The following is a 24,485-nucleotide window of genomic DNA, read 5'->3' on the forward strand; positions in this document are numbered from 1 at the left end:
GTATAGTGGTGGGGCTTGATCTCAGGGCCTGGGTGCTGTCCCTGAGTTCTGTTGTTCAAGGCAAGCACTCTTATCACTTAGAGTCACAGTCCCACTTCCAGTTTTCTGGTAGTTAGAGATAAGAGTCTTATGGCTGGGCGCTGGTGGCTCACACCTGTAATCCTAGCTACTCAGGAGGCTGAGATCTGAGGATTGAGGTTCAAAGCCAGCCCAGGCAGGAAAGTCTATGAGACTCTTATCTCCAATTAACCACCAGAAAACTGGAAGTGGCACTGTGGCTCATAGTGGAAGAGCATTAGCTTTGAACTGAAGAGCTCAAGGATAGTGTTCAGGCCCAGAGTTCAAGCCCCACGACTGACCCCCCAAAAAAAGAGTCTCATGGACTTTCCTGCCCAGGCTGGCTTTGAACTGCGATCCTATCTCAGCCTCCTGGGTGGCTAGAATTATAGATATGAGCTGGCTTAGTCTGGAACTCTTGATCTTCTGGCCTCTGCCTCCAAGTGCTGCGATTACAAGCAGCTTATTAGACTTTTAAAGGGTCTGAAAGCCTGCATCTGCCATTAACCCCTTCTCCAAGCCTAGTCTCACCTGTCCTCCCGCCACCCCTCCTTACCTGAGCATGAGGACCAGACCAGGCAGCAGCCAGCAGCTGGCAGCTCTCAATGGGTTGCAAAATAGGAACATATACTCTCAACCACCTATGAACTGGAGGGAAGGCCCAGTATCTACCGAATGGGTAGTCCCCTCGCCCACCGGCCTCCATGAAGGCACAGGGCCCCTTCCGATCCACGAGGAGAAATACGGAACAACATTTGTGACCAAAAGCAGAGAATGAATCTCAAAAACAGGTTGTAAAAAAAAAGGCTTCTTTATTGAGAGCAGCGAGTGTAAAAAAAAAAACAACAACAACAACAAAAAAAAACAAAAACAAAAACCCCACAAACAACAAAAGTGAGAGCAGAGGTGGCCCACTCTCCCATCTCCCCAGAGCCCACCCCTCCGCCCCATGCCCACCCACCCCACGCTGCAATTATATATAAAAGCCGCCCGTGGTGCATACAATACAAAAAGGGCGGGTTATATAGTGTCAAAAGCTCCTGAAAACTCCTTCATCTGCCAGGCACTTAGGATGAGGAAAGGAAGGAAGGGCACGGGAAGGCCTAGGTCTGGATTAGTGTGCACAAGCCACGAAGGGGAGGACTCACTTGCTGTATCCTCCACAATCTTGGTCTAGACCCCCCAGGTAGGCCCATTGGCCCTGTATGTACAGAGCTAGCCTAGTACTTGAGTATGTGAAGGAACTCCCCAAACCCAGCTCATCCCCAGCCTAGCCCTCCTAGGCAAAGTCGGCAGATGAATGGCAGAGCTGGACCTGGCCAAAAGGAAGAAGGCCAAGAAGTTCTGACCTGGCCGGAAGTTGGGGTTACCTGAGGCTCCCATATTGTCCCTGATGAGGGAAGGGGTGGCAGAGAAAGATGCCCAGCCCAAGGCTGGCCTAGTAACCCAGTCTGGGTTAGAAATGGCCTGTCCAAGGGCTGAAGGGGAGGAAGAGACAAGCCTAGGCACTGCCCAGACCTTAGCACCGGCTGTGCTCTGGCAGGAACCCCGGGGCCAAGGAGGAAGACAGGGATCTTGCCCGTCATGCTACAGGCTCCCCTCAGGTGTCCTGAGGCACAGCCTACTGGGCTCCGTCCTCACAGCTTGCTGTCTGCTGGGCCATCTCCCAAGGCGTTGGTGATCTCGCTGAAGGAGGGCCGGTCCTTGGGGCTGAGGGCCCAGCAACGCTGCATCAGCCTGTACAGCTTGGAAGGACAGCCCTCAGGCTGCTGGAGCCGAGCCTTCCCAGCCTGCAAATCTGTAGGGAGGACAGAAGACAGAGAGTCAGGCCAAACACTTACTGACCTGACATACCCGGTGAAGCCTAAAGATCCCACAAGCAGCCATGTGAGGGGCGATCTGGGGTGTGGCAGTGACAGGTGGGCACTGACTCAGAGTACACAGAATCTTGTAACCAAACGGGGGTGACTATCCTCCCCAAGCTTACTCTTGCTCATAGGGGAGGTCTTGCAGGAGCCAAGGCCAGACATTAGAATGGCTGGGACAGGACTACTGGCCAACCAACATGAAAGCACTTCTGTATCTTCTTTAAAAAAGGTTATTGTAAAAGTGATGTATAGAGGGGCTACAGTTATGAAAGTCAGATAAAGAGTACATCTCTCTTTCAACAATGTAACCCCTTCCCTTGCTCTTTCTACTTTTTCCCTTTTGTCCCCATTCGTAAGTTGTACAGTTCATTTTCAACATAACGTCTAGTGAATACCTCTCTTTTATTTATATTTCCCCCCATTACTAGAATGGAACCTAAGGCCTCACACATGCTAGGCAAGCAGTCTACCACTGAGCTATGTCCCAGCCCACATTTCAGTGTTCTGAGAATTGGAGTGGCACTATCTATGTATCTCCTAAATACCAGCGTGGGCACTGAGAGAGAGGGAGGTGGGGGGAGAGGGAGAGGGAGAGAGAATGTGCGGGTGTGTGTGATCTAGAATCATCCCCTGGGAACACCAATGCCTACCTGCCAATACTTCATCGTCTGCCTGCCCTCCATGGGGCATCTCCCCATGGGTGAACACTTCCCACATCAGCACACCAAAGGCCCAGACATCAGACTTAGTAGAGAAGTCACCCTCCAGGATGGCCTCCGGGGACATCCAGCGCAGCGGTACCCAGGCCTGGCGGAAGTGGTAGTACTCACTGCAATAGAGATGCAACACAGGAGGGAAGTGCATGGGGCCGTGGCCTGGAGGCCAGACTTACTCCATTCCTGGCCCTCCTTGGAGCTGGGTCTCCATGGAGATTTGTCTGCCCAGGCTGGCTTTGACCTGTGATCCTTAGACCTCAGTCTCTTGAGTAGCTAGGATTACAGCAGTGAGCCACCAGGGCCTGGCTATGTTTTGTCATCACTAGAGAAAATTTAGGCATCAGGGATTTGGACCTCCTACCAAAAGCTGGCTGCACCTGGGGTTAGAGATGGAAAGGCGCCCTCCCTCCTGACCCTTCCAGTGGCAACTAAGTGGGCCACATCTGTTGTTGCACCCTCAACCATATCTGCCGTGTGCCCCTCACCCTTAGGGAAGGAGTGGGGACCCACAACCTAGGCTCTTCTACCTGTTGTATACATCCTTGCTGAGACCCAGGGCCGACACCTTCACCTGTCTCTGGGCGCTGACTAGGCAATTGCGAGCAGCTAAGTCCTTGTGCACAAATCGATTGTTGGATAGGTGCTCCATGCCCAGGGCCACCTGGGTGCACAAGGCCACCTGGGGAGAGAAAGGGACTGTCAGAAGAGCCCAAGGCTGGGGTTAGGGTCACCTAACCTGACAGTTTCCTAATCCAGGCTCATGCCTGTAATTCTAGCTACTCAGGAGGCTAAGATGTGAAGATTGCAGTTCAAAGCCAGCGTGGGCAGGAAAATTAATGACATTCATCTCCAGTTAATCAGCAAAATGCTAGAAGTCAAGGTGTGGCTCAAGTGGTAGAATGTCAGTCTTGAAAGAAAAAAACCAAGCGACAACTCAAGTCCCTGAGCTCAAGCCCCAATAATAGCACACATGCATAGACACACACACACACATGAGGCAAACAGAAAAGCGAAGGGTGGGGCTAGGAAGGTGGCTCAGTGGTACAGTGCTTGCCTTGCATGCCTGAGGCCCTGGGTTCGATTCCTCATCACCACATAAGCAAAAAGAAAAAAGCCGAAAGTGGCACTCTGGCTCAAGTGGTAGAGCGCTAGCCTTGAGCTGAAGAGCTAAGGGACAGAGTTCAGGCCCCACAACCGGACCCCCCCTCAAAAAAAAAAAGAAAAGAAAAGGGGTCCCTGGGACCCATGGAAATCACTGGCTAAATCATTGGCATGCTATGTATTTCTTCTGGTATATAGAGTCAATCTCAGGATTCCTAAGGGAGAAGTCACCCACCACATAATGCAATTGTGGAGGGTAAAGATAAGAACATGGGCAGTGCCCAACATCACTGGTGATCAAATACAAACCAAGACCCAATGTCACATTGCTTTACACACATCCATCTCACTGCAAAACTTCAAGTCTGTCATTAACTTATTTTCAATTATTCAGAAAAAACTTTTTTTTTTTTTTTTTGGGTCCGGTCGTGGGGCCTGAACTCTGGGCCTGGGCGCTGTCCCTCAGCTCTTCAGCTCAAGGCTAGCGCTCTACCACTTGAGCCACAGCGCCACTTCCGGCTTTTTTCTTTTTGCTTATGTGGTGCTGAGGAATTGAATCCAGGGCATCATGCATGCAAGGCAAGCGCTCTACCACTGAGCCACCTTCCCAGCCCCTCAGAAAAAACTTTTAATATAATAATATACTTATAGACATAAAAGTAGAACAGGATAAGCAGGTGCTGGTGGCTCATGCCTGTAATCCTAGCTACTCCAAGGCTAAGATCTAAGGATCATGGTTCAAGGCCAGCCCAGGCAGGAAAGTCTGTGAGACTCTTATCTCCAATAATTACTCAGAAAAAGCCGGAAATGGTGCTGTGACTCAAATGGTAGAGTGCTAGCCTTGAGCAAAAGAAGCTCAGGGACAGAATCCAGACCCAGAGTTCAAGCCCAAAGACAGAAAGAAAGAGAGAAAGAGAGAGAGAGAGAGAAAGAAAGAAAAAGAGAGAAAGAAAGAAGGAAAGAAAGTAAGAAAGAAAGAAAGAAAGAAAGAAAGAAAGAAAGAAAGAAAGAAAGAAAGAAAGAAAGAAAGGAAGGAAGGAAAGAAAGGAAAGAAAGAAAGAAAGGAAAGAAAGAAAGAAAGAAAAAAAAAAGCCAGCCACCCACCCAATGGGGTAAAATATAAAGTCAATCCAGATGAAGATTTGTAAGAGATTCTCAAACCATTCTTATGCCTTTTTGTTTGGTTTTGTTTTTTTTTTGCAGTACTGGGATTTGAACTCTGGGCCTTGTATTGAGCCACACCTTCAGCACCTTTTATACTCTTTAAAGTACAAAACTAAAATTTGCTGCTTTCTGAGCACTAGTGGCTCACACCTGTAATTCCGTCCTATCTGTACTAGTGGCCACAGGCTTTGGCCACATGCCCTCACTGGGCTTGCTCCCTCTGAGCCAGCACACAGCTGAACAATCTGCTGCTACTCAAAGGAAACAGAAGAGAGTGGACTTGGCGTGGTGACTAACTTGATATCTTTCCAGAGAAGCAGTGCTTCTGGAGATTTGGGCTAAGTGAAAGGGGAATTCTGGTAGACCCAAGCCAATGAAGAGTTTCCTTGATTCTGGGCAAGACGCCCTCAGATGGTCACCAGGTTAAATTTCAAATGCTGCTATAGAGGCCTGATCTTGGGAAAGGCCACCTCCATCCCCCTTCCTTTCCAGCTTGACACCCAAGGGCTTGCTCAAGACCTGTTCACCCATTGTGACACTGCTGAGCTGGTCTCACAATGGGTTTTCTGTTTCTCCCATGGCCTCAGACTGCATACAACATGGCCCTCCAGATGTGTGAAGCGGTTCCTGCCCCTGCCTGTCATGCAGATGATCCACGGGGCAGGCGCAGGTCACCGTTCTGCCTGCCTCAGTCTTCGGACATCTTAGCAGCCTCTCTAATGGGCATCACCTACAGTCATGCCAGCTCTCAGGACCTGCCTTTCCTTTCTTTGTTGGCAGTTAGCACTGGGGTTTGAACTCAGGACTTCATGCTTGCTAGGGAGGCACTTTTCACTGAGCCAGGTCTCTAGATCTTTTTTCTCTGCTTTTTTTTTTTTGTCCATTGTGGGGCTTGAACTCTGGGCCTGGATGCTGTCCCTCAGCTTTCAGCTCAAGGTTAGTGCTCTACCACTTGAGCCAAAGTGCCACTTCCAGTTTTCTGGTGGTTAATTGGAGCTAAGAGTCTCATGGACTTTCCTGCCCAGGCTGGCTTTGAACCATGATCCTCAGATCTCAGCCTCCTGAGTAGCTAGTATTACAGGTATGAGCTACCGGCGCCTGGCTTGCTCTGGTTATTTTTGAGACAGGGTCTCACTTTTTGCCCAGATAAGATCCTTATCTTTCTAGTTATGATTTCTGTCTAGGTGGGATGACAGGTACAAGCATCTTCTGTTGAGATGGGAGTCTGACTTTTTTCCCCCTCTTAGGCTGACCTGAAACACTGATTATCTCAATCTTAGCCTCCTGAGTAGCCAGGACTATAAATAGAAAAAAAAAAACATGGGCGAGATACTTAGCAAAGGGAGGGTGGTAATGACTTTCAATCAGAGTATCTCAGGTCACGTGACAGAAGTAACTAACTTCCTTCCTGCCAATTTGTCTTGTTTTTCTTGTTCATTTTCTGAGACAAGGCCTCCCTTGCCTACACAGCCCAGGCTGGCCTCCAACTCTGGATCTTACTGCCTCTGCATCTGGAATACTGCCATTAGAGAAAGGCATGTACCTCTACTCTAAGCTATCAGCCTATATCCCTGTCCTAGCCACAGAAATCAAGGTATGAGTCCTCTCTCAGGAGCCCTCCCCTTCCTGTCATTCAACTACTTCCGGTCCTTGAGAACTGAACTCAAATGGCTTTCTCTACCAGGAAACCACAGCTGTCTGTCCACCTAGATGATTTCCATGTCTCTTATGCTTCCCACTCACTTCCTGTGTTGTGCTTCAACCCCTAAGCCTATAATGCCGTCCCCTCATTTACCTCATCTCCTCACTGCACCTTAAGTGCCCAACGATGCCCACTCACAGAATGGCCTTCCAACTGAGGGTGAAGAAAGCTGGCCCAGCAGTCCCCAGACTTCAGTGCTTGTTGCATCTCTGCTTACCACTCACTGCAGGCAAGCAGGTGCCTCTGACAGGAAGGTCCTGCGCAAAGGCAGGACAATGCATAATAGCAAAAAGGTATTTTTAAGCCGGGCGCTGGTGGCTCGTGCCTGTAACCCTAGCTCCTCAGGAGACTGAGATATGAGGTTCACAGTTCAAAGCCAGCCCAGGCAAGAAAAGTCCGTGAGACTATCTACAATTAACCACCAGAAAACTGGAAGTGGCTCATAGTGGTAAAGTACTAACCTTGAACTAAAGAGCTCAGGGTCAGCGTCCAGGCCCAGAGTTCAAGCCTCACCACCCAAAACAACAACAGCAAGAACAACAATAAAAGGCTACTTTTAGGCTCCATAACTGGGGCAAGTCATTTCTCTAAGCCTCGGTTACTTTGCACAGAAAATGAGGAGAAGCAAAGTCTATCTCAGGGACTAAGATGATAATTAGTATGCGAAGTACTTACCAGAGGGCCTGACCCCTTAGAGTGTCCTTGATCCTGACCTACCCTCAGGAACCTCCTCCCCACTCCTCCATCTTGTCCTTACCTTCTGCTTGGTGCTCAGGGGCTGTGACTTCAATTTTTCATCCTTGTTCTTGGAAATCCTCAGGAACTGTTTGAGGTCTCCCTAAGGGAAGAGCCAAGCCTCTGTGAAGGCAGAGCCCAACCAGGGGCCCTAAAGCATCAGACCAAGCAAGCACTTGAAGAGCCCCGGCCAGTAGGCAGTGAAAAGCCCTGACCTGATGCCCACCCAGGCCACTCCCAGGCCAGGGAGACTTGCCAAGCAGTAGTTTGAGAACCAAGGGAGTCAGGGCCTAAAGCAGCTGGGAAATGAAGAGGAAGGGCCCTGGCAATGACAAACTGGTGGAGAAGAAAAGGCTGGAAGCAGAGGCCAGCACAGGCCAGGAAAGGACTAGGTAGGGGGAGGAAAGGAGTAGGGAAGGATAGAGAAGGGGAAAGGAGGAGGAAGACAGACCAGCCAGGTTCTGACAAGCTTATTCTCAAGTGCTGGCAAGCCCTGGGAAGAAAAGTCAAGACACAAGAAAACCAGTCAGAAAGACAACCTGAAGATATCTGGAGTACGAAGGGAAAAGACAGGGAAGAACTCAGGCACAATTCCCAGACACAGACACGAGAGATCAACTGCAGGTAAATAAAAAAGTAGGGTGCAGTGACTCACATCTATAATCCTAGCTACTCAGGAGGCTGAGATCTGAGGATCCTGGTTTGAAGCCAACCAGGGTAGTTAAGTCCATGAGACTCTCATCTCCAGCTGGCCAAATAGCAGAGTGCCAGCCTTGAGTAAAAAGCTCAGCGACAGCACCCAGGCATCGAGCAAACCCTAGGAGTGGCACCCATACAAAAGACCTCCACAGTTTCACAGCCTCTGACCTCCCCTTCCCTGTCAGCACATTGCCCAGCTGACCATCTATAGGCTGCTGGCGCACAGCGTACCAGATCCACATACTCCAGCACCATGTAGTGAGGCTCGGCCTCGCGGCACAGCCCCAGCAGCCGCACCACGTTGGCGTGATTCAACTTCCCAAACATCTCGAACTCCCTCCGGAAGTCCAGTTGCTGCTGCTCATCTTTGCTCTGCAAGCTCTTCACAAGCACCAGGCTCTCTGCCACGCCCTCCTCCAGGCCCTGTGCCTTCGCCAGGAACACCTCCCCAAACTCACTTTTCCCTGTGGGTAAAGGTCTCCATCAGCCAGCTGCCTTCACCCAGGCAAGGAAACTGCTGACTGAGGGCGGAGCCTATGGTCTCTGATACAACAAGGGGGCTTTGCTGTATGCCTGCCCCTCATATCCACCCAGGCCCACTTTAGTCCTGGGTCTGTGAGCTCAGTGGCTCCAACAGTAAGCCGGGTGTTGGTATTCACACCTGTAATCCTAGCTACTTAGGAAGCTCAGATCTGAGGATCATGGTTCAAAAACAACTTGGGCAGTAAAGTCCATGAGAGGCTTATTTCCAGTTAACCACCTAAAAGCTGGAAGTGGAAGTATGGCTTAAGTAGTAGAGTACAAGCCTTGAACAGAAAAAAGTTAGGACAGCACCCTGGGCCTGAATTCAAGTCCCAGGACCAGCACCAAAAAGAAGGGGAGGAAGTGGCGCTGTGGCTCAAGTGGTAGAGCGCTCGCCTTGAGCTGAAGAGCTGAGGGACAGCGCCCAGGCCCAGAGTTCAAGCCCCACGACCGACAAAAAAAAAAAAAAAAAAAGATGGCAAAAAGAAGGGGAAAAAAAATCAGAGTAAAAGCATTTCCCAAAGGGGTGATTGACATGAGAATTGAGTGGCTCATGATAAACATGTATTAATAGTTAAATTGTTTTCCTAGCATACAGGAACACTTGTAACTGTCACAAACCTATAATTTCTCACATTCTCTCCTAGAACAAAGCCAACCTTGGTCTTTTTCAAAAAGGGAGTCAAATGTGATAAAAACATGAAGTGAATAATCCATTACAGGCAGGATACAGGAACGACACTACCTGGGGAGGGGGACCGAGGTATAGGGAATGCCTGGCAGAGACCTCCACCTGTTCCACCATCTCTAATAGGCAAGGTTTCACGGACTTCAGCTCAGCCACCAGCACTTCACCGGGCCTCAAGGCGGTGCTCTCCTGCAGTGAAGCAAGGGCCCCCGTAGCCATGGCAACATACCCAGGGTGGTGATGGGCTGCAAGTTGGCCCGAGGGAAGTGCATCTTGTCACTGGTGCTGTGGCGCTTGTTGGAGGCCATGGTGCCAGAGGCCAAGCTGGCCAAGGCCACCTCCTCTTGGATCTCTGCGGAGGGCTGTCCATTTTGCAAAGGTCCACCTGCAAGAGAAGACAGCAATATCCCAGTGAGACGCCACTCTGGTCAGCACTGGGACCTCAGTTCGATCCCCTGTTCTCCCACACCTGCCAACTTGGTCCATTCAGTGCTACATGGAAGTGCTCATCCCACTGTTATAAAGATGGGGTCTGAGCTGGGCGCTGGTGGCTCACACCTGTCATTCTAGCTACTTAGGAGGCTGAGATCTGAGGATTACGGTTTAAAGCCAGCCCAGGTAGGAAAAATCCATGAGACACTTACCTTCAATTAAACACCTCAAAAAGCCAGAAGTGGAACGATGGCTCAAGTGGTAGAGCACTAGCCTTGAGCAAAACAATCTTAGGGACAGCACCTAGGCCCTAAGTTCAAGCCCCAGGATTAAAAAAAAATGGGGTTTGGAGGAGAGGTTGAGACAGGCCTTAGAATATTGCCATTTTAAAAAATTCAACAGTTGCCCATGGGGAGGGGCGCTCTACACACAAGGCTCCATTTCCTCCTGGAGCCGGGGTGAGGGGGTGGGGGGTAGGCTAGGGGGCTCACCGTTGAGACACTCCATCTCTGGCTCCTCGCCCTCTGGCTGCTTCTGCAATCGCTTGGCTTTACAACGCTTCTTGCAATAGAACATGAGGCCCAGCACGGCGATGATGTAGGCTACTGCAGCACCCACTGACAGTCCAATGGTCTGGATCATCTTATAGGGAGGAGGGCTGCCCGGGCCCTCTGATTCCTCCAGCACTGGCTTGTCTGAGGAACACACACCCATAGGTCTGAGCAGGGGTTGCTCTCTCTCAGTACTAAACCCGCAGCACATACATGACAATCACTAGACACTCAGTGATTAATTGTCAGAGACCTAGGGAGGGCCACTGCCTTCACTGTGGACCCCGTCACAGGGGTCAGAGGTCTTCACCCCCCACTGAGGTCAAAGGTGGGTTTTAAAGGGGAGGCCAGTGATTCCCAAGCCAGCTGTCCGTCAGAATCCAAGACATGGGACAAATGTAAAAAGCTATCAGGCCACCATAAACTCCACATTATTTAGCAAGATTCCTAAGGGAATTAATAATTGCAAGCTGGCTCTGAAGAGAAGCACTTAGGAGCTTCCAGTTTAGAATCCCAGTCATTGTCCAGTACAATAAAGCCTATCTTCGGAAAGGACTTTAGCCTACGAGCTCTCAATGGTCCAGGAGAGAGAAGTGCCATGAGTTATCAGGTGAGCGACAGTCTACAGAAACTACACAGGAGCCTCCCAACGCCTACATTCACCCTTGGTTTCAATAAAGGGACCTGACTACCTCACTTCTACATAGCTCATTGTTAGGAGAACAATCTTGCTAAATCATCTTACAGTTTCAGACAGGATGAATTTCTCTAAGAGCATAGAGCTGGTTAGTAGAAAAGGCCTAGACTAAGGCCTGTTGTTACCTTCCACATCATCTTTGGCCCTCCAGCTCAAAGGCACCTTGCCTTCCTATTATATGAATCTAGAATGTTCTCCATCCCACCTTTCACCAAAAGTCCATGTGTTGAAGGCTTGGTCTCAGCCCGTGATGCTACTAGGAAGTGGTAGGACCTTTAGGAGGTTGGGCCTAGCAGGAAAAAGTGAGGACATTTGGGATAGGGCCTAATGGGAGGAAGTCAGCTCATTGGGGTGGGGCCTAGTGGGAGAAGCTAGGTCACTGGGGTCCCAGCTATCTCCCTCTCTCATTTTCCAGGCACGAGGTGAATGGACCTCTACTACATGTTTCTTCTGTAGTATACTATGCCACAGGCCCAAAGCACCAGGTCTAAACAATCAGACTGAGGCCATGAGCTAAGATATATCTTCCCCTCTCATAAATTTGCAGGAGAAAGCATTTGAGGAAAAGAATACCCCCCCTCACACCTAAATCATAACTCATATCCCAGACATAGAATGTTAAAAGAAGTGACTGTCCAGCTCTGAGCAAGGAATCTAAGACTGTGTGGTAGCATGGTGAACATGCTTTAACTGTCATCTCTGTACAGAGACGGGTGCAAGGTGAGATAAAGAAGTCAGGCCCACCACTTCCTGTGTAGGACCCCCTCTCCCCAGCCCGTACCCACAACATAGAGGGGAGCCTCGGTGTGCTTGATGTTGCAGCTGTTGCCCGCGATGCAGGTGTAGCGGCCAGAGTCCTCAGGGGCCACATCATGAATCACCAGGGAGCCATTCTGGAAGATGTGCATCCTACCAGGAGAAAAGCCACAGTGCTGCCCAAGGGCCAGCTCCCAAAGAGCCATGACTGCTGGAGAGTGGGGACAGAAGAGAGGTTGCCCTACCTGGGTCCCAACTTGGTGGGGTCCAGGATGCGGTCTTTGCCCTTCCACTGAATGAGCGGCTTAGGGTCTCCCTGGGCCTCACACCGCAGCAGGGCCGTGTGGCCCTGGTACACCGTGGTGCGCTCTGGCTCTACTTTGAAGGTGATGAACACTGGATGGGAAAGACCAACAAGGGGCAGGGAGTGGTGAACAATGGGGAGGGCAAGGGGTAAGCGGCTGCTCCCCTCACCCCTGGGCCTGCCAGTCCTGGCCTCGGGGCTCCGCCAGGGTCACACCTGCCACAGTAAGCTGCACGTGGGCCCGGATCTGTCCTTGTGGCCCATTGGAGGCAATGCACGTGTAGTTGCCAGCATCATCCCTGGTCACTCGGGCAAAGTGGAGCGTTCCAGCATTGTCTGTCACCCATTCGGGGAGGCTGCTCCCATCTGCAGAGGCAATGGGAAGGAACGGTGAGGTGCAAGACAGTTTTATCAGTGGCTTCAATGCTCTCAGTCACGAACCCCTACTCAAAATCAAGGGGCGCCGGGCGCCAGTGGCTCACACCTGTCATCCTAGCTACTCAGAAGGCTGAGATCTGAGGATCGTAGTTCAAAGCCAGCCTGGGTAGGAAAGTCTTATCTCCAGTAAACCACTCAGAAAACTGGTAGTGGCTGTGGCTCAAGTGGTAGAGCGCTAGCCTTGAGCTGAAGAGCTGAGGGACAGCCCCCAGGTCCAGAGTTCAAGCCCCATGACCAAAAAAACAAAACAAAAAAAAGGGGGGAGGGGGACGTTTCTGGCTACCCACAGGTAAGGGCTGACTCCTGAGCCAGGTGGTACCCCATTATTGACTTCTTTTCTATTGTTGTAATCTCACCTCCTTGTACTTCCATGCAACATTTGGCTTCTGCCTAATTGGACTTTTGGTCTTGAACCAAGGACTTCCTGTTATTCCTCACTTGTAGAGCCAACTAATTCTCCCTGCCACCATCTCAGCCTTTGGATCCACCTGGTACTCTTCACCCAGAAAGGGCTTACAGAGCTGAGCAGAGGAAGCCCACGTCCTCTGCAGAATCCATGACATGACTGTCACTCCCACTGCAAATGTGTAAGGGTTGTAGGATGTTCATACCCCTGTATACACAATCCCACTTCTGGGATTCTTTCTCAAAGAAAATAAACTTAAATCTGGGGGTGGGGGGGTAAGGAAATACCCACAAAAAGAGAGAATGCTAGGCATTGGTGGCTCATGCTTGTAATCCTAGTTCAAGGACAATGCCTAGCCCCTGAATTCAAGCCCTGGGATAAGAGAGAAATAAAGAGGAGAGGGAGAGGGAGAAAGGGAAAAGAGAGGGAGAGAGAGGGAGGGAGGGAGGGAGGGAGGGAGAGAGAGAGAGAGAGAGAGAGAGAGAAAGAGAGAGAGAGAGGTGGTTTATAACCCAAATCTCTAACACTTAGGGAATATTTAAGTAGATTGCAGTTAATCCAATCACTGGGTAGCATTGCAATACTCAAAAACAGAATACATAGTTAGTTGCTGGTGGATCACGCCTGTAGGTCAAATGGCCTACATAGCTGAGACCCTGTCTCAAAAGAAAAAACAAAAAAGACAGAAAAAACCATGAATTGATATACAGTTGAGATAAGACTGTAACTCTGGGGGCTAGGAAGGTGGCTCAGTGGTAGAGCTCTTGCCTTGCAAGCATGAGGTCCTGGGTTCAATTCCTCAGCACCACATAAACAGAAAAAGCCAGAAGTGACGCTGTGGCTCAAGTGGTAGAGCACTAGCCTTGAGCTGAAGAGCTGAGGGATAGCGCCCAAGCCCAGAGTTCAGGCCCATGACTGACCAAAAAAAAAAAAAAAAAACCTAAGCTTGTAACTCTGGTAGCCTATTTGCTTAGCATGCACAAAGGTGCACAAAGTTGGGTTTGATGCACAGAACTATTTTATAAACAATATAGTTCTGGGTACCAAATGGCTCATACCTGTAATCCTAGTTACACAGGAAGATGAGATCCGAGGATGACGGTTTGAAGCCAGCTCAGGCAGGGAAGTCTATGAGACTCTTACCTACAACTAACTACTAAAAAGCTAGATGTGCAGCTATCAAGTGGCAGAGCACCAATCTTGAGCAAAAGAGCTCTAATACCAGCATGCACGCATGCACACACGTGTGTGCACACACGTGCACACACACATACACTCTGTGTCTTATGCAAAATTTAAGAAATGAAAAGTTGTATTACAATAAAAACAAAAAGATTGATAGAAAAAGAACAGGACACACCCCCTCAAAGATGATGCACAATGGGTCTGTGCATTCTTTTCCTCCCAAAATTTTCTAGCGCTGTCATGTTACCATTAGTGTTCCAAAGCAGGGCTTTCGAGCCCTGTGCAGACCAAAGCAACAACTGTTACCTAATACAACCATCTGACCCCTCTGGGGCCTTACTTTTTCCTTCCCCACTGGACTATAAAAAAAAAAAAAAATCATCCCTGATCTTTCCCAAGCACTGCAGTGCAGTACTGGACACTCTGCTGGCCCTTAGATGCCAAGCACCTGACCAGTCGACTGTCCTGCCTGCCCCACCCAGGGCCCACACGGTACCCACCTGCTCGTACCCACTTAATAGTGGGCTTCTCTCGACCGGTGGCCGAGCAGGGCACTGTGGCTTCCTTATCAAACTCCATGCACTGCTGCGGCTGAGGCGGTGGTGTGAACTTGAGTTTTTCTATTGGAGGAGGTGGGGAGAAGAGGAAGAATTGAGGCAGTGAGAGGCTAAGGCCCGGCCTGTTGCTCCCTCCCTCCCTTCTTCTGGCCCAACCCACCCAACACATGGACCCGGGCCTGGGCCTCAATGCTGCCGGCCGCAGTGCTGCTCACGCAGCGGTACAGCGTCCCGTCGTACACCTCCACGCTGTTGATGCGTAAGGTGCCGTTCTTGAACACTTCAAATCGCGAGTCCTGCAGGGCACAGATGCGAGCATGACTGGCTTAATGCCTGAACCCACGCCGTCTCCTGGAAGCAGCCTCAGGGGCAGCGGGGCTCTGGGGTGAGCAGAGAGCCGCGAGAATGCCCCATTCACAAGCAGCTAGCCTTTCTCACCTCCAAGATGAGCATCTGGTTCCTATACCAGACCACTGTGGGTTTGGGGGCAGCCTGGGTCAGGCAATGCAAGTAGCCTGGTTTGCCTTCCTCCAGCTGGCTGTCTTGGGGTATCTGCAGCCATGTGGGCACAGCTAGGGAGACAAGGGGGAACAGTGAAGGCTGATTAACAGGTCCTGACTCTGAAGACCCCATCTCCAGAAAGTTCTCACTCCACATTGGGCCCTGACTTTCTTTTTTTTTTTTTTTTTTTTGGTCGGTCGTGGGGCTTGAACTCTGGGCCTGGGCGCTGTCCCTCAGCTCTTCAGCTCAAGGCGAGCGCTCTACCACTTGAGCTACAGCGCCACTTCCGGTTTTCTGGTGGTTTATTGGAGATAGGAGTCTCGCGGTCTTTCCTGCCCGGGTTGGCTTTGAACCGCGATCCTCAGATCTCAGCCTCCTGAGTAGCTAGGATTACAGGCGTGAGCCACCAGCGCCCGGCTTGGGCCCTGACTTTCAAACCCCATCCCCGGTGGCTCGGGTGACACTGCAGCTGTCAGCCCTGAGTGAAGACCTGGATGCCAGCGTCCTCCCATTACTGCCACAGTGAACCTCCAAGGAATGTATTCCTCTACCCATTTTATAGCTAAGAAAACAGAGGTTTGAAGGAGTCATGATGTTGGGTGCTGGTGGTTCACACCTGTGATCCTAGCTACTCAGGAGGCTGAGATCTGAGGAGCATGGTTTGAAGCCAACCTGGGGGGCAGGAAAGTTCCTGAGCCTCACATCTCAAAGGAACCACCAAAGAGCTGTGGCTCAAAGTGGTAGAAGTGCGAGCCTGGAGCAAAAGAGCTTGGGGGATAGTGCCTAGGCCCTGAGTTCAAGCCCTATGACCTACCCAAAAAAAACCCATAAAACAAGGAGTGGTGATGATTTGCTAATACACAACAGAGACAGGACTTAAAATGCTGGTCTTAGCTGGGTGCTGGTAGCCGAGAACCCAGAGTAAAGATCTGGCTTGCTCACCAGGGGCACCTCTATCACTCTCAGAGTTCAAAACCTCCAGGGCCCTGGGCTTCCCCGCTCCACATCTCCTCGAGCTTCGGGGAAGAAGTACTCACTGGCCACAGTGATGTTGACATCCTGTTGCCTCTGGCCAGCCAGGTTGGCTGCGTGGCAGGTGTAGACTCCGGCGTCAGTCTCGGCAATAATGGTAAACACCAGCTCGTGGGCTTTCTGGTGAACCCTGCCATGGGCAGGCAGCCGGACTCCGGCGTGCTCCCACCACACCCGGGGCTCTGGCAGACCCGGAGGGGCCAGGCAGGCCACACGCTCCTCACTGCCAGCTGTGAACACGCGTGGCTCAAATGGCGCCATGTCTTCAATCTCTGTAAGGATACGAGTGGGACGTGGACACGCAATTACTGCGGATCCCACGACACCTGATGCTCTCCCACAGGTAACCTCCAGCCGTAACCTCTGCCTCTCATCCCTCCAACACTAGCATCCTCCCCCACCCCCCAACAGTGCTTCAAACCCCTGTACACCAACAACGCTGACTGCTCTCTCCTGCAACACCTCAGCACCAAGAACCCACCTGCCAGGTGAAGCGTGGCCTCCAGGACAACGGGTGGGCCCCTCTGCCCTTGGCCGATGCAGCGGTACACCCCCGCATTACGTGGTCTGACCTGGGTCAGCAGCAGGGACCCATTGGCAAACACCATGGCTTTGCGGAGGTGGGGGGGGCTGTGGAGGAGACAGAGCGCTGTTTGGAAGAAGTGGCCATAGGCCTCCCCCTGGAAGGGAATGGAACCCCATCCCACCAGGGTCAGAGTGGAGGAAGGAGTGGGCTGGGATGAGGGCAGAAAGCCCACACTCCAGGCTGCTGTGTGTTCCTGTCTGTGCAGATGCATGGATGTGTGCTCTTGCTCATGTACCATGCATGTGAGAGAAAGCATAACTTACAGTGTACAACTATCAGGACGGAAGGGTGCCATCTTTCCGCAGGGCCAAGCAGATAAGGAGCCCAGCTCCAGGAACAAGAGACCCTCAGCCAAAATACATCAACTTCTGATGATGTCCACAGAGCCTTAGGCCCTAGCATAAAGAATCATGCCCAGGGGCCATGGACATGCCTGGCACTACAGAGGTACTCTTTGCTTTTCTTTCTGTCCTTAGACAAGGACAGAAGTCCCTAAAGCTGGGTTGGAATCTCCCAACACCTTCTGTAGGCATTTACTGCTTCCAAAAAGTATGAGCGTGAGTGTGTGTGTGTGTGTGTGTGTGTGTGTGTGTGTGTGTGTGTGTGTGTTCCTAGACCTTTCTTTTTTTTTTTTTTTTTTTTTTTTGGTCGGTCGTGGGGCTTGAACTCTGGGTCTGGGCTCTGTCCTTCAGCTCTTCAGCTCAAGGCGAGCGCTCTACCACTTGAGCTACAGCGCCACTTCCGGTTTTCTGGTGGTTTATTGGAGATAGGAGTCTCACAGTCTCTCCTGCCCGGGCTGGCTTTGAACCGCGATCCTCAGATCTCAGCCTCCTGAGTAGCTAGGATTACAGGCGTGAGCCACCAGCGCCCGGCTAGACCTTTCTTTTTATCTAGTCTGTGACCTCATAAGCTCCTGTTTATCTCTCCTATCCCTGGGTTTCTACTCTCCCTACCCCCAGAAGAAACATGTGGGAAAGAAGCGAGGAGTAGAGCCATCTCTGGCTCAGAGTGTTTGAAGGAAATGGGGAGGGGGAAAAAAAAGCCCTTCCCAGAGGCTCTTTCCTTTCCTTGGACTCGTTTTACAACTGTAAAACACTCTACTGCCATCTGCTGGAAATCTGAAGCACTACATGCACAAATGTATGCGTGACTGGAATTGAATGGCATCCCCCTTTCTGGAAAGCACGCATGTGCAGTACACAACACATGTCACAGTAGTACTGGAGGGCTCCCAGATGGATTCTTACCGAGTACGGTTAGTGATGGGAGTCTCATCCTCAAAGACCCACTGCAGGCTTGGGGGTGGCTGGGCTGAGAACTGGCAATGGAACATAGCTTCCCCGCTCTTTGCTACAATGACATCCCGAGGTGCCAGCACCACCCTGGCAAAGCTTTCATCTGAGGCAGGAAAAAACAGAGAGGGGTGAGCAGGTAGGGTGGTGAGTTCCCTCCCAGCCCTCTGCTTCATCTCCTCCAGCCCATACCAGGCTCACCAGCTATGTTCAAGGTAAAGTTCTGGCTGCTACAGGTCTGGCCAAAAGCATTGTGGGCACAGCAGGAGTAGAGGCCACTATGCTCAGGACTGGCTGGCCGGAGAGTCAGGTTCCGCTCCTTGCTGCTAACTGTGTGGTTGCTCTGACCATCAGAGAGAGGGGTGCCGTCTCGGAACCACTGGTAGGTGGGCCTGAGGAGAAGAGGAGGTCAGCAGCAGGAGAGAGGGGAGATTTCAATGGCCAGCAGAGGGGCATACAGAATCAGAGGGATGTCAGTAGCTTACATTTATAATACTGGCTACTCAGAAGCCTGAGATCTGAGGATCCAGATTCAAAGCCAGCCTGGGCAGACAAATCCATGAGACTTTTTTTTTTTTTGGGTCAGTCATGGGGCTTGAACTCTGGGCCTAGGCAGTGTCCCTGAGCTCTTCAGTTCAAGGCGAGCGCTCTACCATTTGAGCCATCTCACCACTTCTGGTTTTCTGGTGTTTAATTGGAGAAAAGAGTCTCAAGGACTTTCCTGTCTGAACTGCAATCCTCAGATCTCAGCCTCCTGCATAGCTAGGATTACAGGCATGAGCCACCAGTGCCCAGCCCTTCCATGAGACTTTTATCTCCAATTAACCACCACAAAGCCAGAAGTAGAGTTCAAGTAGTAGGGTACCAGCCTTGAGTGAAAAAGCTCAGGGATAGTACCCAGACCCAGAATTCAAGCCCCAGTATGAACCAAAATAAAAAATAAAAACCAGAGTCAAACTAGACACCTCTGTTCACAAGTATAGAAATGGAGGGCAGAGGAGGGAAGGTGACTTGCTTAAGAACACACATTAATTCAGGGACAGAATCAAATAGATCCGGGACAGAGTCCAGGATCACTGCCCACACAACCTTGGCCCTTCCTGGGTCACAAGGGGTTGTCAGAGAACATTTGGGGAGAAGCCAAGAACGCTGGGGTGGGGCAGTGGTTACAGGATGAAATGTGCACGAATCTAGGAACTGGGAGACACCCCTACCTGTCTGCACCCCACCCTCCTTGGCTCCTTACCGAGGGTGTCCATCGATGTGACAACGCAGTGTGACCTGGGTATGTGGCTGGATCTCAGCTTCCGAGGCTGGGTGCTTCAGAACCACAGGACCGGCCTCTATCCCTGCAGCAGAGGCCACATTGGCAGCTGAGGACCAAGCAGTTCAAGAACGACGAGGCCAAGGGAAAGGAGAACCAGCAGCAGCCAACCAGGGAACCTTGAGCCTCCGGCGCCAAGCTCACAGCGGAGCCCAGAGAAGCTGAGGCTGAGGATGTAGTCCCACATAGAGCGCCCACCCTGTCACCGCCAGCTGAAGCGTGACACGCCCCCAAACCGTCACTGTGCTTCCCATTTGTGAAAGTTCCCAGCCAAAAAATGGGCTCCATACTTAAAGGACAAAAAAATAGCTGCTCCTAGCTACTCAGGAGGCTGAGATCTGAGGATCCTGGTTTGAAGCCTGCCAGGGCAGGAAAGTCCATGAGACTCTTAAATTAACCACCAAAATGCCAGAAGGAGAGCTGTGGCTCAATGGTAGAGTGCCAGGCTTGAGCAGAAAAAGCTCAGAGACAGCACCCAGTGCCTGAATTCAAGCCCCAGTATGTGAATGTACACACACATGCACACGCATGCGCGTGCACCCACCCAACTTATGGAAGTACTGAGAGTCCTCGGTTATAGCATGTGTGTGTTTAGTATGTGCAACACCAAAAAAAGAAAAAGAGGTTAGGAAACCTCTAATTTCTTTTCCACATGAACAAAAAGAGCTGAGCAGAACTGTACTCTACCAGCCCCATTTAACTGGCAAAGGGAGAGACTGAGGCAAAAGAGGGCTTCCCTAGACTCAGTATTGAGGGACCGGGCAGGGGCACCAGGCACAGAGCCTGGACTCTCACATTTGATGTTGAAGGAGGCATTGGCACTTCGCGCTTCCTCTCCCGTGACATCATTCCGGGCCACACACTGGAAGGCCCCGGAGTCCTGTAGCCGGTCCACAGCGGCGAAGCTCAGGCTGCTGCCCTCGGCGAAACGCCGTTCAGTGTCCTGGACAGGGGCCCCGTTGAGCAGCCAGTACACGTGCACCGGGCCTGAGGTCTCAACCTCACAGCGGAGCAGCGCCCGGCGACCCTGCAGTGCATCCTGGGAGGATGGCTCCTTGATGAAGATGATGGCAGCCTGGGTACCTGCCAGTGGGGACACAGCAGAGGCAGAGTCAGGAGGAGTTGCAGCCTCAAGCCTGTCGTGAGCCACCGGTACAGAGGAGGAAGAAAGGGGCTGTGTACATGGGAAGTTACCAAAATACAGGTGTGAAGGGCAGCGGTATAACTGCCAAGTCCGCTGAGGGACTGGAATTGGGCTGGGTGCTCTACAGGATACAATGATAAAAGGCGTCCCCTCAAGCAAGGGGCCCCAAGTCTGGAGGGGACACGGGACAACTGAACAGGGTCTGGTGGTCGTCACAAAAATGCCGAGTAGTTGGCACGGGCTGTCAGTGCCTGGGGAATGAAGACGAGGAAGGGGCCCCGAGGGCTGGTGGCACAAGGCCTTGGGAGAAACAGTTTCACGCCAGCGCAACCAGATGCTCGGCCATGTTCACATCAGGCTGAGAACCAGGCACCTTTTGCCACTATCCCCCCAATCAGGACATTGCATAACATTCCATCCTAGCCCCAAGACAACCCTGGAAAGATTACCTGCACTAACTCATGCCCAAGGTGCCAACAACAGAAATGACCTTTGAGCCCAGCACCCCTAGGAGCTGCTTTGGGTTTCCATGTTCTCAGATTCAAAAATCCAGCCGTGTCCAACGCCACCTTTCCCATGCTCCAGGTGAGAGGTGAGCCACGTTGTTGCAAACATTCGCTGGAGCCATTCAGCCTCCTGTACCACACTCATTCGGCCCAGCCACAAAGGGAGTGAGTAGCCAGTGGGAACAAAGGGAAGAGCTAGTGCCTGTACTTAGCAACAGATGCTAGGGAGGCGGAGGGCAGGGCCAGGCAGGTGGGTGGTTTCTTTGAGTGGCATCAAGGGCAACACGCTGGGCTTTGTTCCTGGCCCACGTGGCTCCCTTGCAGAGGCCGAGAGCTGCTGGGTCTTGAACATGGGAGAGGATGTCGCCATCACCCAGAAGAAGCAGGCTCTGCCTTCAGGAGGGCAGGAAAAGGCTAACAGTGCCTTGCCCCATCCCGGGCTGGGAGAGCCTCGTCTTGGTCTCATTCTCTCAAGTTCCTAGAGGTGGGAACTTGGCAGTTTTCTTATAAAGTCAGTATGAAGTTCTGGATCCCCCAGGGCTGGGTTCAGGTGAGGAGTTCCCATTTGTCCCTCTTTGCTCTTTGTCCCTCTCCCAACCTCCCCAGAGATAGCAGCCCCCATCTCTGGATACAGAGTGACAGGCCCCTGAGCAGCTCTACTCCTTCTCCCTGGGCCCTGTTGATTCTCTGGGCAGGACAATTCTCCACCATGCCAGGTAATCCCACCCAGCATGCCAGTTAAGAAACCTGCCTCCAGGCACTGCTGAGTACCCCCGGCCGCTGTGCCAACACAAACACTCCCCTACACATTTCCACATGCTCCACTGGGGTGTGGCTCTGCCCCTGATGGTACAACCCCCGCAGAGGACAGATGGGTGAAGGCAGGCTGAGAAACATGAAGGATCTGCCCAAGAGCTTATAGCTCATGTGGGGGGGGGGGAGGGCAAAGCCAGAACCACAACCCAGGGAAGCCAACTGCTAACCCCACACTCTTCCCAGCCCTGCCCGGAAGTATCTGATCCCCAACACGGGTGCCACCTCCCCACTGCCAGGCAGGCACGCCTCTTGAAGACAATACCAGGCTCACGCTGACTGAACTGAAATAATCTCAATGAGGTATGGGCCCAAACACTTCCCATGACACAGACTGACAGACAGGCCCCTGATTGTGAACCCCTGCAAATGTGACTCACTAAAATCTTGCAAGCCCTTGACCTAGAACTCCAGGATGCTCATCAAAAAGCAAAGCAAAGCAAAGGACTGAACGTGTGGCTCAGTGTCTAGCCTAGTAAGCACATGGTTCTGAGTTCAAACTCCCTACTACTAATAAAATAAAAGCTAAGTGTAGGCTAGCTAGCCCGATAGTCAAGCCCCCTCCTCCCATATCCTGCTCTCACAGACATGGTAGGAAGCCAGGAGCCTGGCCCACGCACAGGAGTGATTAAGTTCACCTACAATGGGCCAGACTCAAAGCCTATCACATTCAGCTGAGTCTGGCCTTAGGCAAGTGACAAACTGTCTGTGCCTCAATTCTCTCTGTCTTGCACACAAGGTGGCATGAGCCAAAATGCTGTACAGTGTGAAGTGCCCTGGCCAGAGTTGGCCTTTCAGGAAAAGCAGCTGCTGTGACATATCGCATGCTCACCCTTCTCGCCTAAGGACTGACATTCTCAAAGGCACAGGGCTTGTGCAATATGAAGAGTAATCAGTGTGCAATTCTAACATCAGAAAGTTCCTCACCAGTCAAACAAGGCCTCAGATCCTGCCCAGACCCAGGAACAGGGGAGAGGTCTAAAGAGAGCAATTGGGGGTGGGAAGGGTGGACAGTACAGGCCCTGGGGTTACAGACCACAGACTTTTTGCCATAGAAACCAGAGCTGCAGAGGAGCTGGCATGGCTCATATGGACCCCAGCTCTGCCCCCACCACCCCCCACCTCGGCCTCCAGCATCTCCTCCTGGGGCCCGGGCTGCGCTGCTCTGCTGTGGTAAGAGATGCTGCATTCCCAGACTGCCACTCAGAGCCCCCTGCACCCCCAAGCCAGGGCCTGGGAAACATCAAAGCCAGCCCTGCGGGGGCCTCTGTCCTGACGTCAGCTCACAGCAGGTCCTGGTTAGTGCTTGGCTGGGGTAGACTTTAGATGTTTCACAAGGCAGGGAGGGCGGCCTACAGACTTCAACCAGCCCCTTCTTTGAACAACTGGACCATGAGGCTCCTTACTCTGAAGGCTGACCGGTGCCCCTGTGTTTGCTCAGAAGACAGTGGGAGTGTGCACAGTCTGTCCATCAGCACGGCTTGCAGGAGATGATGCCCTGCTCCATCATGCTAGTTACTGGGAATCTGGCAGAAGGGTCACAGGTAGCCCTCAGAAAGGAGGGCAGAGACAAGGGGAGGAGGCTTCAGAAGCTTTGCTGGAGGCAATGACTGTGGAGGAGAGCAATGGCAGAGGAGGAAGGCTATGACTGGTACCTTCCTCAAGGTGGCGCACTCCAGCCCCGTCTCTCAGACTTGAAGATGCCCCCCAGGTCTGGGGTCTGGGATAGACTTTCTCTGGTGGCACACCGGATCCTGGGCCTCCCAAGGCTTCACCCTCTCTTACCAGGGAGCCTTACCACACAGCACCCCAACTACACATGTCCTCAAGAGGCTACACTGAGGGTACTCACGGTGCACAGTGAAGCTGCCTCCACGTGGGCTCCCTGCACCCTCCTCCTTGCTGTGCGATGCGGTCCCAGGCCTATCACCCAGGCTGCGTGAGGACTAAGTGGACTCATCAAAGCCCACACAGGATGGTGCACACAGAGGTGGCTGCCTCCCTAGTAGTATCTTGTCCACGGCAGCCCACGAAGCCCCTGGGCAAAAACAAGGCAGGCAGAGCCATCTGCCTACACCAGGCCTGACACCAACAAAGCCTGGGTTGCGAGCACCCAGCAAGGACATTTTCCAAGCCACTTCCTTGGCTCCCTAGCAGCTACGTATATACAGACACCTGCCAGCCAGAGCCTCCAGCCCCAAACCCCCAAGATAGGGCCGGTGAGCAGCAGCCCAACTTCCATACCTACTCCTTCTCTCCACACCGCCCCCCCACCCAGCCCCAAGCAGCTAGTCCGGTGCCCATTCTTAGTTGTTCTCTGGCTCCAGGCCCAGTCAACCCATGTGTACATCGTGTACATATGCACACACACACATCAACATAATTGCTATGGGGAGAAGGTAGCAGCAAGAAGTGACTCTTAAGTTTTCCAGTTCTAAGTACCCACCTCAGCTGCCCAGGCCCAGAGTTTAAGCCCCAGGAACGACCGAAAAAAAAAAAAAACACACTTTTAAAAATTATTTTTGAATTGTTATTATAAAGATGATGTACAGAGGAATGATAGTTAGATAAGTGAGGCGAAGAGTACATTTCTTTTTTTTTTTCTGTCTGTCATGGGGCCTGAACTCTGGGCCTGGGCGCTGTCCCTCAGCTCATCAGCTCAAGGCTAGCGCTCTACCACTTGAGCCACAGCACTACTTCCGGTTTTTT

The 24,485-nt window shown here is 51.8% G+C and overlaps 1 protein-coding gene across 1 annotated transcript in view; it reads right to left on the minus strand.

Moving 5' to 3' along the window:
• Positions 1 to 1,013: 1,013 nt before the first annotated feature.
• Positions 1,014 to 24,485, minus strand: part of Ptk7 (protein tyrosine kinase 7 (inactive)) — a 56,865-nt gene continuing 33,393 nt past the window's right edge. Inside the window, exons 2-20 of the mRNA XM_070023694.1 lie at positions 20,109 to 20,396; positions 19,236 to 19,338; positions 18,191 to 18,381; positions 17,945 to 18,095; positions 16,593 to 16,741; positions 16,117 to 16,383; positions 15,017 to 15,150; positions 14,739 to 14,874; positions 14,522 to 14,641; positions 12,209 to 12,358; positions 11,934 to 12,084; positions 11,714 to 11,841; positions 10,176 to 10,379; positions 9,482 to 9,637; positions 8,274 to 8,506; positions 7,366 to 7,446; positions 3,169 to 3,320; positions 2,576 to 2,754; positions 1,014 to 1,855 (exon numbers count right to left, since the gene is read on the minus strand). Coding sequence (XP_069879795.1) covers positions 1,695 to 1,855; positions 2,576 to 2,754; positions 3,169 to 3,320; positions 7,366 to 7,446; positions 8,274 to 8,506; positions 9,482 to 9,637; positions 10,176 to 10,379; positions 11,714 to 11,841; positions 11,934 to 12,084; positions 12,209 to 12,358; positions 14,522 to 14,641; positions 14,739 to 14,874; positions 15,017 to 15,150; positions 16,117 to 16,383; positions 16,593 to 16,741; positions 17,945 to 18,095; positions 18,191 to 18,381; positions 19,236 to 19,338; positions 20,109 to 20,396 — 3,134 coding nt within the window. The 3' untranslated portion in view covers positions 1,014 to 1,694. The remainder of the gene's footprint in view (positions 1,856 to 2,575; positions 2,755 to 3,168; positions 3,321 to 7,365; positions 7,447 to 8,273; positions 8,507 to 9,481; positions 9,638 to 10,175; positions 10,380 to 11,713; positions 11,842 to 11,933; positions 12,085 to 12,208; positions 12,359 to 14,521; positions 14,642 to 14,738; positions 14,875 to 15,016; positions 15,151 to 16,116; positions 16,384 to 16,592; positions 16,742 to 17,944; positions 18,096 to 18,190; positions 18,382 to 19,235; positions 19,339 to 20,108; positions 20,397 to 24,485) is intronic.

Source organism: Dipodomys merriami, unplaced genomic scaffold, assembly GCF_024711535.1.
Source record: "Dipodomys merriami isolate MVZ:Mamm:240054 unplaced genomic scaffold, mDipMer1.0.p SCAF_16, whole genome shotgun sequence".
In the NCBI taxonomy this organism is placed as follows: domain Eukaryota; kingdom Metazoa; phylum Chordata; class Mammalia; order Rodentia; family Heteromyidae; genus Dipodomys; species Dipodomys merriami.